Raw genomic sequence first — 17,231 nt, forward strand, 5'->3', positions numbered from 1 at the left:
TCCTGCATGAGATCCTGAGTACAATAAGAAAGAGCTCAGATTGATGCCTTGGTTCTTTACTTCCAGGGAACCTATGATAATATACTGCACTTTTATCTAGTAAACAAAATATGAGCATCTGGAATATCTTAATAAATTTGTGATTGGATTGAAGATTTAAGCAAAAAGAAGCAAGTACACCATTCTTGACTGGGAGGTATCATCACAAACTTGAGTAGTGTCTGGTGTACCTTAGGGCAGTGTTTAGTTGGTAATAGGTCTCTAGAATTAATCACAACCATCAAGTATCTAGGGATATGTCCAGGGCAGTTTAACATGGACTGAGCTCATAAATGAGGGAGGATAGGTGCAAACTGAAAATTGTTAGAAGAATCCTAAGGAAGTGTAGTCTACCCACATTAGAAGACACTTACAGTTCCCTCATTAGATGATCTCTCAAATACTGTTCAGTCTGGGATCGTTAACCAACTTGTATTAGTAAAAGACACAAGCTGAAAAATTTGTCAGGGGTTGTTTTAGTCAGTGTGAAAGTGTCACAAAAATGCTCAACAACCTGCAGTAGGACGACTATCAGAAAGGTGTTGTGCATTGCGGAGTGGGATGCTACATTCCAAAATGATTTGACAGATAACTTTGCCCATCATACATCTCGTATGATGTCTGTGAGAGTAAAATGAGAAAAATTTAGGATTGTAAAGAGGGGCACTGAGGGCCCTTTTTCCCATGGTTCATACACTAATAGGACAGAATGTGCGGACAGAGAATCTTCTACTAAATATACCATCCATAACACACCATACTGATGACTTGTGAAATACAAATGTTAGACTCCACAGTATTTCATCAAGTCTACTGCCTGATGTCAGATGGTTGGTTCAGTTGAATGCTGGTAAATAAAACTGCATGTTAACTTGGACTGCTGGAAAAAAACTGGAGAAGAATCAAAATAACTAGCTCTTTCAAACTGCCACATAATTTTATACTAGGAAGGAATATTACTTCCAAACTGACAATTTTATTTTTGTTTAAGTATTTTTCTACTAATCAAGAAATGTAGTTACCCATTTCAATATATGGTAAGGAATTAAATTTCTTAATATTTCAAGACCAGTTTAAAATTGTTGCCCAGAACAAAGAACAAAATTCACTTACATTATCAACTGACAGATATTATCTAGGAGCAGTCATGAAACTGTATATCCTGACCCTATTACACACATGCACTTTCTTGCCCATTATTCATCCACACATCATCACTTGATAAATAAACTTTTGATGTTATATTGACACATCTTGCACAAGCACATTAAGTCAAGTGTCACCTTGCACTGCGGAATAATAATATCTATCCTCCTCAAAGTGGTTGCTGAAATCTATGCTGTCATAAAATTCTTTGTCTCGGATGGTTTGTTGGCAGTGAAAATTCACCCAAAGTTGTTGAAGGTTTCTAAAGTCTGCTCCGTATTCTTAACTGCTAAAATGAGTCGCTCAATTAAAATATGACCGTATCTCTCTTGAATATGATGCTCGTGAAGAATGTCGCCAAACTGCAACTGCAGCAGGAAACCTCAAGAAAAGGCATGACATAGTAGTAGACAATCTGTGATTAAAGGGATATTAAAATAGCTGGTGCTGTATCTATATGATGAAAAGTGGTACAGTACACTTCACATTAAAAATTTACTGTGTGAAAGCTTTGTGCGAAACTTTTGCTGCAGTTATTGAAGATGTAAGTCAATAGCCTTGCACCAAATAAGAAAAGTTGGTTTCATCTGCCAGTAAGGTTAGGACCCGTGCTTTTTGGGACTCCCAAAAGGCATTCTTGTTACAGGCTCCCTGAAGAGGGCTGAAAGAGTGACATTCCACAAACAGTTTGATGGAGGAAAAATTAGATAAATTTCTTCTTTTTAAAAGAAAAACGACAATTTTAAGTACAAACTATTGGTTCTGTACCACATTTCCCTTCCACTGCTGTAAATGTATTTCCACATCTAAGGAAATTTGTGGCTGGAAATTGTTTGGATTCCAGTAAGGAAGTTGTGGCAATAGCAGATGAGTATATCTCCCAGATCTTGAGAATCACATTATGGAGATTGAAATTACTCACTTCAATAACTTTCAGACAACATGCGTTGTTCAAAGACAGGATCATGTTTTAAAAAATGCATTCTCCTCTCAGAAAAACAGACTTTCCTGCGAGGCATAGAAGTTTTCATCATGATCTTGAGTTCTATTCTTTGACAAAGATTAGGCTTCATTTTACAGTACCTCAGGTGTACGTTATAAGCCTGTGATGTCTGCGAACACCAAGTGTGATAATTACCTGTTAGTTTTGTGTATGACTTGTATGAAATACTCTTTCTTTCAGTCACAATATTATGAAAAGGATAGTTGTTGCTCACCATATGGCGGAGATGCTGAGTCAGAGATACGCACAACAAAAAGACTGTCAGAAAGTGAGCTTTTGGCCAGCAAAGCCTTTGTCAAAAATAGACAGCATACACTCTCACAGACTCCTGCAAATGCAACTCGCACACACACGACCATAGTCTCTGGCTGCTGAGGCCAGACTGCAAGCAGCAGTGCATGATGGCAGATACAACTAGGTGTTGGGAATAAGGAGGAGGCTGGGATGAGGAAGGGGGAGGGGTGGTAAAGTGCTGCTTTTGGGAGTGTACAGGGACGAGGCGAAAAAGAGAGGGTACGCAGCATCTAGGTGCAGTCAGGAGGAGGAGGAGGGGGGGGGGGGGGGTTATCGGGAAAGGAGAGAAATAAAGAGACTGAGGGTGCGTTGGTGGAACAAGATAGATAGGTAAGAACAATAACTAACAAAGGGTGAGGCCAGGAGCATTATGGGAGTGGAGGATATATTGCAGGGAGCGTTCCTGCCTGCGCAGTTCAGAAAATCTGGCATTGGCGGTGAGGATCTAGATGATGCAGGCTGTGAAGCAGTCACTGAAGTGAAGAACATTGTGTTGGGTGGTCCAGCTGTTTCTTGGCCACAGTTTGTCGGTGGCCATTCATGCGGGCAGACAGCTTGTTGGTTGTCAAGACCATGTAGAATGTAGTACAATGGGTGGAACCTAGCTTGTAGGTCACACAACCGATTTCACAGATGACCCTGCCGTTTGATGGGATAGATGATGCTTGTGACTGGACAGGAGTAGATGGTGGTGGGAGGACGTATGGGACAGGTCGTGCACCTATGTCTGTTGCAGGGATATGAGCCATGAGGCAAGGTGTTGGGAGCAGGGGTTGTCTAGGTATGGACAAGGGGTTTGGTGGGTGGTGGAATACCACTGTGGGAAGGGTGGGAAGGTATATGGGTAGGACATTCCTCATTTAAGGGCATGGTGAGAGGTAGTTGAAACCCTGGCGGAGACACTGATTCAGTTGCTCCTGTCCCTGGTGGTACTGAGTCATCAGTGAATCTGAACCAGGTGAAGGATATGGGATTCTGGGTGTTTAGGAAGGATTCTGCTAGATGGCCTATGAATAGGTTGACATAGGGTGGTGCCGTACGGGTGCCCATAGCCATACTCTGGATTTGTTTGTAGGTAATGCCTGCAAAGGAGAAGTAATTGTGGATGAGTATGTAGTTGGTCACAGCGACTGGGAAGGAGGTTGTTGGTTTGGAACCCGTTGGTGTTGGGAAAGGTAATGTTAAATAACAGTAAGGATGTGTGCATTAGAGATGTTAGTGTAAAGGGAGGTGGCATCAATAGTGACGAGCAGGGCACCATGTGGTAAAGGAACAGGAACCGTGGAGAGGCTGTGGAGGATATGATTGTTATATTTTATGTAGAAGGGTGAGTTGTGGGTAATAGGCTGAAGGTGTTAACCTAAGAGAGCAAAGATTCACTCAGTGCGGGCACAGTAACTGGACACAATGCGGAGTCCAGGTTGGTTAGGTTTATTGACTTTAAGAAGCATGTAGAGGATAGGAGTGTGGGGAGAGGTTCTGGGATTGGCCTAATGATTTGAGGAGAGACTTATTTCAGTCACCTGCCGTTTTAAGTTGTTATGGATAGCTGTGACAGGTCAAACTCCCAAGTTAGTGGAATATTAAAGATTTATTTGTGATTGTTCTGTTTGTAACCTCTTAGTTTTTAGAATCCCGTTAACACCAATTTCATCCCCAACTTTATTGCCCTCATTTTGAAACTGCCAACTATCTGAAGTGTAAAGTTATCTGCCTTCTGTGATTATCTTGTTTGTTTTTGATGATTTATGGAATTATGGGTGATCCTCTTTATTGCATTTACAGAAGGTAAATTTTATCAAAAAAATGAGAAGTAAAAAGTGAAATCAAGGAGTAGGGTGATGGTTGAGGAGGAGAAAGATGGGAGAGGGGAGCTAGCCACAGGACAACACTAGATACACCCAGAACTTATATATTTGCCAGTTTATTGATGTAGATCTTTGAAAAACTAGTACCTTGGATAATAATTAATGCATACTTGAAACATTTACCATACAGGTGCATCATCGCGGCGGAAGGTTGAACGAGAACAGGGACGAGATTCTCCGGAAAGTTCAGGTGCCAGAAATTCACCAACAGTTGGCATAACGACGACTGTAGATAATAGTGCAGTCACATCTTTTGGTACTGTTCCAGCATTAACTGCCCAGCGCCCAACTCCTGGTAAGGATGACATCAATTTTTACATGTAGTTTCGGCAAAACTAATTTTTTAAAAAAGCCTTTGTAGTTAGAGTTTGTGTAAATGTCTCTTGTCGTTTGAAGAGGAAAAAAACAGATGCCACTCTTGAGATAAAGTTGTTACGAAAAAGCTGAAGAAGAGATATTGCAAAAACTACAGCAGTGCAAGTGTGCAATTTTTAAGATAATTTGGTGTGCAAGAATGTGAATAACTTGACAAATTTTCTGAAAGAAGACTTACACATCGGAAGTAAATTTGAAGACAGCAGATCATTAAGTACATAATCGTACATGCATTGCGACATAAGACTAGTGCTATCATAAGACAAAATACTTAGAGTGGCCATCATGAAATTGACACCTCAAGATCACTTCTGGCTCCTGCAGTCCAACGACACTAAGCGCTCTGGTTTGCTCGCCTCATAGCTTTATTGTGTTGTGTACACTTAACATGTACAGTTAATAGTGCAGTAGGCCAGTACCAGCTGAATGTTGTATGTTTCTGTGCGATATTGTGTGATTTCACGGTGCATTGATATGTGTTTGGTAGCGACTGAAATGCAGGAGCGAGGGCCTATGCATAGCATTACTTCGGTCAGTGTGTGTAAAGGGTGAGAAGGCATTAGAAAACAATCTAAAATAGTCATATTGAATGTACTGAAGATTTTTTACTGATCTAGCCAACAGTGAAGCAGCCAGGAATGGTGTAAATTCCACGCAAATTCACTCCATATTAACAGTGCAGTAAATACTATGACAGAGGAGAATATCTGATGGATAGAAAAATACAATGTGATCTCTGTAAAAAAAATAATGGCTTAGAGATCGCAGTTTGTTGTCTTCTCTGCTCACTTGGATTTTGATTCAGAAATTTGTAATGGACTGCAGATACATTGCAGTAGCAAGAATGAAGTTTTGTGTAAAATGCACCCACTTGTGCTGCTTATATAAAATTTATGGTTTCACATAACTACACACAAAAATATATTTTGCTTTACTTAAATGGAAATATTAGCCTGAAAGTACCTACAGTTACTTTTGCATAGTGTTTATCAGAGATTTGGGTGATGGGTACAGTGATGAAGGGTCCGTAAGAGCTGCAAATAAAAACTTTTTGAGCAGTCGGGAATCTCGGTCGTATTAAGGTGAGCTGTCGGAACTGAAATCCTGGCAATGCCGTAAAAGTATTTGCGCACTGCTGTGAAAGGAGACTCTTGCAAATAAAATGTGTTCATAGGTGACACAATACAGTAATAGTGCCTCAGATGTTACCCAACTCCTGTATAATGTTTTTTGACAGTCTGGGAGAATGCAGGCAAGCAGTAGAGTAGAATCACTTCAGGCAGTCTCCCTGGTCATTGTTCTTGGATTGCATCTGCAAGACATTTCAATTGTTGCCAATAAGTGTCAGCAGTGACAGTTGCACTACGGGGAAGCAATTCATAGTACACCACATAGTCACTGTTCCACCAGGTGCATAACATTATCTTCAGTGGAAGTGTGCAGGTCTTTGTAAGGGGAGTTGCTGCTTTGTTTGGGCTCATCCATTCCTTCTTTTCTATATCTTAAGATAAAGACGCCGTTTCTCACCACTGTAATGATACAGAGGAGGAATGGTCAGTGTTGTTCACAAGCCAATCGACGAAGAGCAAGCAGAGACGCACATATGGCCACCTGCTGCTTTTTGTACTTTGGCTTAGAGCATGAGAGGTACCCAACACTTGATTTTTGAACTTTCTCCACTGAACGCATTTGTCACACAATGGTGGTATGATCACAGTTCATCACCTTTGTCAATTCTTGAGTATACTAATGAGGATCATTGTGAATTAATGTGTTTAAACAGCTTTCATCAGACCCCAAACTTCCTGAACATGGAGAATCACTAAAGTCATTTAATATCAAAATGATCCTCCTCAAAACAAGGAAACCATTTTATTCCCGTGCTCTGTCCAGCATCCTCATACACAGCACAAATGTCTCTGGCTGCCTCTACTGCTGTCACCCCTATATTGAACTCAAAACAGAATAATATTTCAAAAATGTTCAGATTCCTCTCTAGCATCCACAGTTCCACCCACTGTTTCCAAATGAAAATATGTAAACTCAAATAGCAACAGTGTGCAAAAAATAAATAAATAAATGAATAAATTGGCAACTGATAAGTAAACCCATAGCTACCAGAACACTGACAGGCAAAACAAAAAAGTCTATGAACGTACGCATCAACCTAATATTTTTTATCCCTGAATATTTTTTTTTCACATCGTGCATCTACGGACTTTTAGAATGTTCATTTACTATTTTCCGTCCAAGTACATCTGTCATTCTGTTTTTCCCGCAGGTTAAAGCAAAAAATATTGTTCTTCAAAATTTCTTGTAACGATAGTTTTCATTTTTATTTAATTAATTTATTTATTTTCGTGTGGCAGTTGGCAAAATTTTTTTACTTTTGGAAAGTACTACACTAAAAAGGAGAAGTCTGATAATTATTTTTTGGAATTGTAACTAACTCTTGAATTATGACTGATTGGCAATGTTGTAGGATGGTGAAATGACTTCGAGGTGTTTATGTTCGTGATGGTCACTATAGTAGAAATATGCACCTAAAGCTTATGAAATATGGATATTCAGCATGGCAAGGTATAAGTTACCTACCAGTTTTATGTCTCTTTTTCAGTTTACTTTGTTTTAGTCATTAGACTGCTCTATATGTGTTGCCATGCACCGTTGCTCCTACTGCCTACTGCTCTACGTGTGTTAACATGTGTTACCTTACTGATTCGCGTGTGCTCTGGATATGTGAAAACTGGCTGCTGCTCAGGGTGACTGTGTGCTTCAGTTGGAATTCCTATGTAGTGTTTGCTTCTGTGATCGTGTGCTGCTGTTTCCAATTTAGCTTTTACTTATGAGCTATTGATTAAAATTTTGCAAAAGATGGCATACCGCAATAATTATACTGAGGAATAGAGTTTGGAAATTCTCACTAGACATGGCAGTGAGAATGAATGCTTCAGTTGTGGTGGTGACACATCAACAAAATCTTGAGGCAACAGTCAAGAGCCATGTACATCAGATGCCTGTTTTACAGGTGATGAAAATTCTTCAGTATCTGAAAGAAGTATTGATGTGTGTGGGGAAAAAAACACATTTTAGAGATACATTTGACTCAAGGAAAAGTTGATTTTTGCCAATATGTGCAATGTAACAGATAACAATAGCTGTTATTTACACACAAGGCATATATGCCAGAATCAGTGTAGTTTCTACATTTACATGTATACAGTGTAACCCCACTTTTACATTCCTGGAAGTCACGTTTTGCCAACATATACAACATTTCTTGTATTGCTTTCATCAAATGTCCTATGTTCAAAATGTTAATTTGTTCCCAATTTTGGTTAACATATCTGTAATTTTGCCATGATTTACACTTTAGGGGAAAAAACTGACATAATAAGATGTGTCATGGGGTTGGCCTCCAAGTAGTGTTAGCAAATGTTACCGTATTTACTCGAATCTAAGCCGCACTTTTTTTCTAGTTTTTGTAATCCAAAAAACCGCCTGCGGCTTAGAATCGAGTGCAAAGCAAGCGGAAGTTCTGAAAAGTGTTGGTGGGTGCCGCCACACTTAACTTCTGCCGTCGAATGTATGTAGCGCTAAACAGGCATGCTTTGTAGGCATAAAGATAAATACTGGCACCAAATCCTCTGCGTCAGTAAATAAATTAAGAAAAAGGTGGAAGACGAGCTTTTTTTCTCCGCCCCGAGTTTCGACCACTGCATTTTCATACATTATCCAACGAAGTAAATACAAATTCCGTATTGTTCATCTTCGAATGTTGCAGCATTTGAATGTACTATGAAAATCCGATGGCGACTGGAAAGACTGTTTGGGATGTTTGTCAATATGGCCAACTCTACGCTGAATTTTTTCCTACACGTGAGAAGAGATGATTGCTAATAGGAACTTTTATGAATTGTGAATCACATGTAGTATTCTCTTCACCATAAGAGTAATACGAATATAAACATTTTGCCATGTATTGTTTCGTGTTTGCTGCTATCTCATTTAAATCCTGTCTGCCTAATAAACTATGAAACTAGAGTGAGACAACAGCAAACGCGGAAGAATATACATATCATGTCATGTTTATATTCATATTATTCTTATGCCTAATAGTGATACAGTCAGAAATGAAGCACAGCAATTGACTAGATTTTTAAATCTAAGATGACTCTAATTTCTGTGCAGAATGTAATGTACTAAAGAGGCGCCTGCAAAGATTTTCAAACGGAGAAAAATTTTCGCTAAACTCTCGTTCAGAACATCATCTATCATATGCAGTCTATTATTTGGTTCTTGTTGATCATTATCAAAGAAAGCAGCAGTGTAAGTAACAACAAATAGCAGTCTCTTGCCATTGTTTCGCTAAAGAGACGATTCCTCTTATATTTATTTATTTATTTTTTTTTAATTGTAAGCGGCTGTAGCGCGCACAATAGCAAGCCAAGCCGCGAGCGGCGACAAGCCGTGAACACGCACTATCAGAATGCGACAAACAATGCATGACACAGTACAGTAATGAATTTTCAGCTTAGAGTGACGTAAACACCTATAACAAAGAAAACGGCGCTTATCAGATCAAAGAAAAATAAGCAATCAATTCAAACCAGACGAAGCACGTGAAAAAGGAAGGGTACCCATATAAATACGGACTGGTACCTGGCTACCTGGTAAAGCTTAACTGCTAAGCTTACGACTCGAACCATCTACTGTAGCTGTATCGTCATTCGTTCGACCTAAATTGTGTGTCATATTACAATGGACCAACTTTGTTTTGATTTGGTGATGTGGCCTAAAACTTTTCTTTCCCCTTGAATTTCGAGTCTCAAATTTCAGGTGCGGCTTAGATTCGGGAAATTTTTTTTCCCTTCATTTCGAGTCTCATTTTTCAGGTGCGGCTTAGATTTGAGTAAATACGGTACGTCGTTTAGTTTTTTGACACCAGGGTTCTCTGCTCCACATATCTGAATCTATAAAAGTCAGAACAATTTGTGCTTTGTCTCCTGCTGCTGCCAGGCTCCATGGCATGATGTCTGATCAGAGTAACCAGGTTTGTTCAAATGAAGGTATCATTACCAGTCACAATGATTTTCAAACTGTCTCCACTGTACATGCTCAGATTTGTGAACATCATGACGCCTTTGCATTACTCGGAATGCACGTTTTGCGGTTTGGCCACTTGTAGTGGCAGTTATCACTTTTCCTCTCTTCACATTGCTCAAATGTTTCTAGTTCAAATAAAGGAACATTGCAGCAGTTACATATTTTTTCATGCTTACTAAGGTGTGATTTCAGAATTTATTCTCATTGTCAAGTGAAATATTCATGTAAGTATTTCTGGTGATGTTTCACAAACAACGTGAATCGTGTGAGACCTTAACTTTTCCCGGTAAATCGAATGTTCGAATAACTTACGGGTTTGCTGCCGGGTGACATCGTTGAACACCGCCGATATTTCGATAGGAGCACCCCCTGCCGTTCTCAAGGCACAAATGCAAGGAAGAAAAAATGTGCAAGCAAATTTAATACCTCGGTTCACAAAGGAGAAACAAGGAAGGCACCACACACACACACACACACACACACACACACACACACAGAACAAGTGTCAACACAACCAAAGATAACCAACATCAGAAATATCGATGGTTACTATTAATCAGCAGGTGAGGTAGCACTAATTCTGTCCCTCTGTTTTTGATGAGAGACAGAGCCAGATTCCAAGCAGCATTTAAACAAAATCCACCATCTCTGTTAGTAAGGTTGCTTGATAGTCTGATTTCAACAGCTTCCTTAATAACACTATCCCAATAGCTGGACGTGCAAGCCAGAATCTCCGTGTTGTTGTATTCCATAGGATTACCGGTGTCAAGGCAAAGCTGACCCTACTAAGAGTGTTGAGAGAAAGACAAATAACCTCCTGAAGAAAAGTTCTTTGTCACAGGAGACTATCAAGAGTCTTAATTCTTAGTGTGCTGTACCACCTAGATTATATGGCCTCCCTAAAGTCCATAAAGAGGCTGTCCCATTGGGGCCTATTGTTTCTGCTAGTTTTAAGAATTTCAACAACGAAGGAGACAGGTTATTTGCAACAAGGAACGTAGTTGTGCAAGTTCATATGGCATTCCACAGCCAAAACATTGGAAATCAGTTCCACAATTTGGAGAAAGAGGTGGCATAGCGACAACAATCATGAAACTATTTAACATTTGGTATATGTTTCTCAGGCTTTATAACTATATAGCAACAACAGTACAACTTCATAGGAACAGGTGCACCGTGTGAAAATCACAAGATGAACTGAAACTTATGTGATGCTTTCCGTGCAGTGAGGTATTATGATCAGAGAGAATTGTAATACCGTAGAAGTGTTTGAGATGAAAAAACTGATAGACAAACTGGTGAAAGAATCAAGAAACCACAGTGTGATCCAGATTGCAACTCTAGTATGGAAGCGGCTGGCTGTACTGTCATACTATTGGGTTGCAAAATCAGTGCAGAAGACTGAAGTGGTAGTAGAACTTTTTCCACAGACCAAAGGAAAGATGGAAATATGCAAATAGCAGCGGAGTGTCTTGTGTGCTCGTAAAATAATTTGTTGGAATGTATGTCATAGAAAAGAGTAAAAGCAACAGAGGAAGGTACTTTGATGTCTAGATTGTTCTATGATTTACTCCAAGACATTTCTCAAATATTATTGAGAATGAACACGCAAGGAAAGGTATGCCATTTCGTAAAACAGTAGTTTGCTCAAAACAGGAAGCACATCAAAGCGCTAGGTACAAATGTAGAAAATACAGTAAACAGCTAAATACTGTGCCATGGTTAGACCCTGACAAAAAAAAAATTAAAAATAGAAGCAAAGTAAAAATATAGTAGTAATTCTGTCAGTGCCAGTACAAAGGTGGGATCAAAAGGAAGAATTATTGCATGGACAATCACACAGACCTCACCAATTTCATATGCTGTAATATCTACTTAGTTCATGAAGTATAAAAATTAAGAACGAAGTGTATATAGTGTAAATGATACAAAATTACAGATCATTGTTCATTTCCGGTGTACAACTACTTCTTGGACACAAATGAAAAGTATCCCTAGAACCAGATATTTGGTTTTTGAAGTTGTGTACAGAAATGTTATCAGAGTTCACGTGCATGAAACGTAGTGGTAAACTATACATCATTTGATTTTGAAGCTCTACCAGCAATCATGTTTACAGACAAATATTACTGGATTTCAGATGTGTTACACCAGGGCGCGCGCGCGCGCACACACACACACACACACACACACACACACACACACACACACACACACAAAATAAATAAATAAATCCTGGATTTGTCAGTTAAAAACACACTTTTCCTGGCTGAAGATGCACATTTTTCCTGATGAAGATACATGTTCTCTGTGTAACATAACCTTATACTTTCCCTTGAAATTGTAAAACTTATCTATCCTTTGAATGGCAAAGATTTTATACACCGGTCTAGAACTTCCCGGCACTTTACGAAGTGAAACACAGCAAAAAAATAAGTGTTTTGGAAAGATCTTTGATGCATAGTAACATGCACACAGCATATTTTCGTATTACAAAAGTATAAATGCCAATTCCACCAAACACAGAACGTTACTTTCCAAAGCATTGAAATGGAGATTGCAACGTGTTTTTGTCAGCCAATCATAGCTCACATCATGTAGTCTCACCAGCCGATGCCTGTAGATATTCTGAGTATAGGACATGTGATATAGTCGGGCAGTAGCAACATCACTGTTAAGCAGTGTGAACACACAAGTTGGAAAACTCATGGTTTAAATTAATATACATAAAGTATAGCTACATGAAAAGCTAAGCTTTCACATATCAAACACAAATGTGCCAGTAAGATTTTAAATAATGACATAAATGTTTGGTCTTCTGGGCCTGAAATTTTTCTAAGTAGCTGGTCTTCAAAGTGTTAGTTTAAAATGAGAGTAAAAGGTCTGTGATTTAAGAAATTAATTGCTCATTCTCACCTGTAACATAATTCATCTTCATTCGCTGTATTTTCCTGTGACCAGTCAGAAATAGATTTGTTTGAGCAGCTCCCAAAGAGTGCTCGAAAATAGATGTTACTGTACATGCGCAGGTATGATGACATTGGAAGTGTTTACTCTGTTCATATTCCTTTTGTTGCATTTCTGTCTGGAACTTTGTGTAGTGGGGCATCATGTGATTATGTGCAGCACTGTCGCATTTTGTTTGGAGGGGACATACGGAATTATTCTTCTTCAGGCAAGTGTTTTAGTCCTTGGCACAAAATTCATTTCAAAACTAGACTGTACAACACGAAAATACCATAATATTTTTTTTTTAAATTTGTGGTTTGTAATACTGTTATGTAGACATTTCTAATCAAATTTACATCCAAATAGCACTGCAAAAAGCTAATAAGGAGGAATACAAATTTTTTGCAAAAATAAAAAAGGTATTTCTGTACACCAGAACTAAGAACAATGAGCTTTTCATGACTTTCTCAAACTATATAAAAATTAGTAAGGTTATTTGGGAAGCCAAGAAACTGTATAATAGGCAGTTACAGTGATGAAACACTGTGTGCTACCAGCTACAACTTACTAAAGAAAGGTGTTCTGTAAGTTTAAGATGTAAACAACACAAATTAAGAAATAATATAGAGCCTAGAGGAGTATGAGATGAGTGTTGAAACATATCTTGTGATCGAAAAACATTGTGTTTCATGGAAGGAAGATGTGTAAAATTCTGCTAAAGCTTTTGAGTGTGGCTTTTAGGAAGCCAATTTTCTTGGAGTATCTGTAGTATATTATAACTGGTTCTTTATTGTGGCATAGTACCATACATGCCTGAATATGAAAACATGCACTTCAAATTCAGTGAACAGTTGAAACTAGCCAAAAGTGTGGAATGAAACACTTCATTTCAAGTGAATCAACTGTCTCTGTGGAAAAGATTAATAAAAGCCAAATGCATTTGATGTGAGAGCTGTAAAGGAAGCTAGAATAGCAAAATCGTGAAACGTGAAGGCGGGTCACATGGAGACTACTCTCCATTCCACTATGGAACCAACTGCGTAGAAAATTTAAGAATTGCCCCCTGAGGATGCTACAAAGATGTTGAAACCTATTTGAGTTTGTGTGAAAAACAGTTGTCGGCATAACAGGTGAACCTGATTGGCAATAATTTTTGTAATGGTATACTTACAAGGAGTTCTCGGACATACAAACATCTTCCTTTGAAAGTTGGTTGCAAAAGAGTTACCTTGCTAGCAGAGAGGAACAGGAAACAATTGAAGATTTAAGATTCTGCAGTGTTAATAAGTTCCACCCAAAAGACTAAACATGGAGAATCAATGTGCCAAGAAAGCTCAATCTCTGTCATCCAGGCATTCTTGGTTTACAAGAAGTAATTAAAAGCATCAGCAACACTTCGAATAGTTACCATACAGGACATTCGCACCTTACTCACTCTTATTTACTCCATACACTACACAGTTTGTCTGCCTATGTCAGCATTCAAGGGAGGCTGTTCCAATGCTGCCACACAGGGCACAGACATCTACGAGCACGTCATCTTGTGTGCAGGCAGATGCAGGTACTAAAGGATACCTGCCAGTTGGCCCTATTGAACATGTCCTGCGCATGCACGAGCCCATTGGGCACTCCTGTTTGCAGGTGCTTGAGTAGGGCAGTATGACTGCATAGACCGCATAGCGTCAGTTATTTACCTGCCTCTGCCATAGTACGAAGACTTTTGGTTGCCTTAGTTCAGTCCATTTCAAGAGTAATGTTCAACAATTCTGACTGCTTTGTGCATGAGCAAATTTGGCAGCTTGGCCGTAACACAAAAATTTCCCAGGAAGCATCTGGCAGTTTTCAGCTGCTGCTTATACGGCTAACAGCCACACTTCACAGTGAGAAGGGGGAGATGAAGCTTCTCATACAAAACTTCAGCTCTGCACATGCGTGTGGGCTGGCTGCTCAAACGAACCTAATTTAAACTGTTGTGACACCAAGTTCATCAAAAGCAGTGTGTTGTTCTTACTACGGTTCACAGTAAACGCTAGTGTATCAGAGCATAAAATAAAGGAAAGTCAACCACTCGCCTATAGCTGATGGATGTATAGTGCATAGAAGCACTCAGAAGAATACTATTTACTCTAGGTTTCAAGCTCCTGCTCTTTCTCTAGCAAAAGGACATAACTATCACATACGGTCAGACACACACACACCCAAATCCTTTCACAGTGGCTGCAGGTGCGAGTGTACTTTTGCTAGAGAGACAGCAAGAGCTCCAAAATCTAGTGTAAACACTGCATTCTGTTGAGCGTTTCTATGTGGCACAAATTAGTTAGCTGTAGGGGGGGGGGGGGGGGGGTGTGGTTTTTACGTATCTGCCATTTTACGTATCATTCCATCTGGGAATTTCCATTGTTGTTACACTGCGTATTAGAGTTATATGAGAGGTGGTCACTATATCCCCTTCTGCTATAAACAGCATGACATTATGACCAGAATCATCATAAAGGTAGCTCAGACTGGGTTTATTCTTTCTGGAGGTAGTACAGTGACGAGTGTTTCAGTTATGACCACTCAGGGATCAACAGATGAACGGATGAAATAGCCACTGCACACTCCAGAAAATATTCAGCACAGAGAGAGGCTGGCTACGTGGTGATTCATCCCCAGATAGCAGCCCGAATAAAAGGAACTTAGTTTGCATGTAGCAGTCAAAGCACCAAGTGTGTTTGGAGCAGTCAGAAAGATCTTGCTCTTTGGTTGAGTGAATGGAAAACTCAGGTATATCAGAATTAAATGATGCTGTCGCAGACAAGGTATGGGAGTTTTGTACTTCCACATACCTCTTTCCTTTCTTCTGGTCCCTCATACTCCAAATTTTCACTTACATGCCACTGCTTGCCTCTTGTGTGATAACCTTTGCACTGTACTTTGCTTCTTAATCCATGACTGCTGTGGATACTTTAACTGGATGCTACATGGCTTCTGGGTTTTCCTTAAATGCTGTTCACGTGTCCCATTCAACCGACTCACTCACTGCTGTGGATTACTTCTGTATATTGGTGAATAAAAAATACAACACACATGTCTCTTTGCATGCTATCATTGGGACAAAACCTCATTGTGATATCTTCAGACATTTAAGAAATGTGACAATTGTTATGACCATGTTGACTCCTGATGGGCAGGATGAACAGGGCTGTCTTTCGGGTATAACAACTAGTATCTGTGCTGCTCTCAGTTTTAGATAAGATATCAGAATTTTATCTCTATTTCATACAAAGTAATGTACGGGTAAACTCAACCGTACACAAAGTATATGCATTGTGTTTTTACCTCGGCAAACTCTTACTTATTTTGATACAGTACAGTAACTTTGATGAATAACGAAAAGAGATTTAGTCCTTCATCAAGCGAAGATATCGGACTGTAAAATGTGCAAGCATCAAATTGTTTTCACTCAATAATTTGCTTAAAATTGGACGATGTTTCTCAGCACAGGTAGCAGCATTAAGCAAGCTGTACAGTGACAATAAAGCTATTCTCAGCACAGAATGCAGAAATCTCATCTGTAGCAGTCAAAGGAGTTAATGAACATACATAACAATGAGCCACTGCCCTATACTTCTTCCAGACATTTTATACACAGCAAACAGCAGTAAATTGACAGGTGGTACTGACAGATGTCTTTATCAGACATTGATGAATGGTGTAGTAGCAAAACGTGTCTAAGCTAGTTATAATATTGTGTTTTATTAACTTTCTTGGAGGTGCAGTAATTTTTTTTATATACTATCATTGCAGGCCAACTTCCACTGGAGATGCTGACAAGTTTGATTCCAGCATCAATGGCCCCTGCTGCTGCTTCAGGTGTTGGGTATTGTGTGGAACAGCAAGATTCAAGTACCACACAGCCACAGCAACAGTCGCAGTCACAGCAGCAACAGCAGCAGCAGCAGCAACAGCAGCAGACTACATCATCAAGCACTTTGTCATTGCTGCCAGGATTAGGAGAAGTTAATGTTGAGGAATTATTCCGCAAGCTTGTTGCTACAGGAATTGTACCAGCAGGTCAGAGTACCTCAGGAACAGGTGCAGCTGAGGAGAAAAAGACTGCAGATGATCCGGCCACCCAGATCAAACCAGTTGACTTTTCTCAGCCAGAAACACTACGAGTGTGAGTATACAGCAGAGTTTTTTTATTTGTCTGAGTAAGAAAATGGAAATAGTATCCCAACACTGAGCATTTCATACATACAATGGTCTTAAGCTTCATATTGTGGAGTTTCCATCTTACCTGAATTTGCATGTGCTACAGGTGTCGTTCATTGGAGACGGTAAGAATTTAGGTATCTCCTCAGGTGCCCCGAGATACATTGCTGCTGAACTGCTGCTGCCTTCCAGCATTAAAATAAAAGTGACAAAGCCTTAGCAAAACACTTTTCTTAACTTACTGATTGGTTCTT

General features: G+C 39.4%; 1 protein-coding gene across 1 annotated transcript in view; it reads left to right on the forward strand.

The window, feature by feature from the left end:
• LOC124622676 overlaps positions 1 to 17,231 on the forward strand; it is an 87,572-nt gene that overhangs the window by 54,760 nt on the left and 15,581 nt on the right. The window contains exons 10-11 of the mRNA XM_047148467.1: positions 4,481 to 4,645; positions 16,570 to 16,942. Coding sequence (XP_047004423.1) covers positions 4,481 to 4,645; positions 16,570 to 16,942 — 538 coding nt within the window. The remainder of the gene's footprint in view (positions 1 to 4,480; positions 4,646 to 16,569; positions 16,943 to 17,231) is intronic.

The sequence above is a fragment of the Schistocerca americana genome, chromosome 7, assembly GCF_021461395.2.
Source record: "Schistocerca americana isolate TAMUIC-IGC-003095 chromosome 7, iqSchAmer2.1, whole genome shotgun sequence".
In the NCBI taxonomy this organism is placed as follows: domain Eukaryota; kingdom Metazoa; phylum Arthropoda; class Insecta; order Orthoptera; family Acrididae; genus Schistocerca; species Schistocerca americana.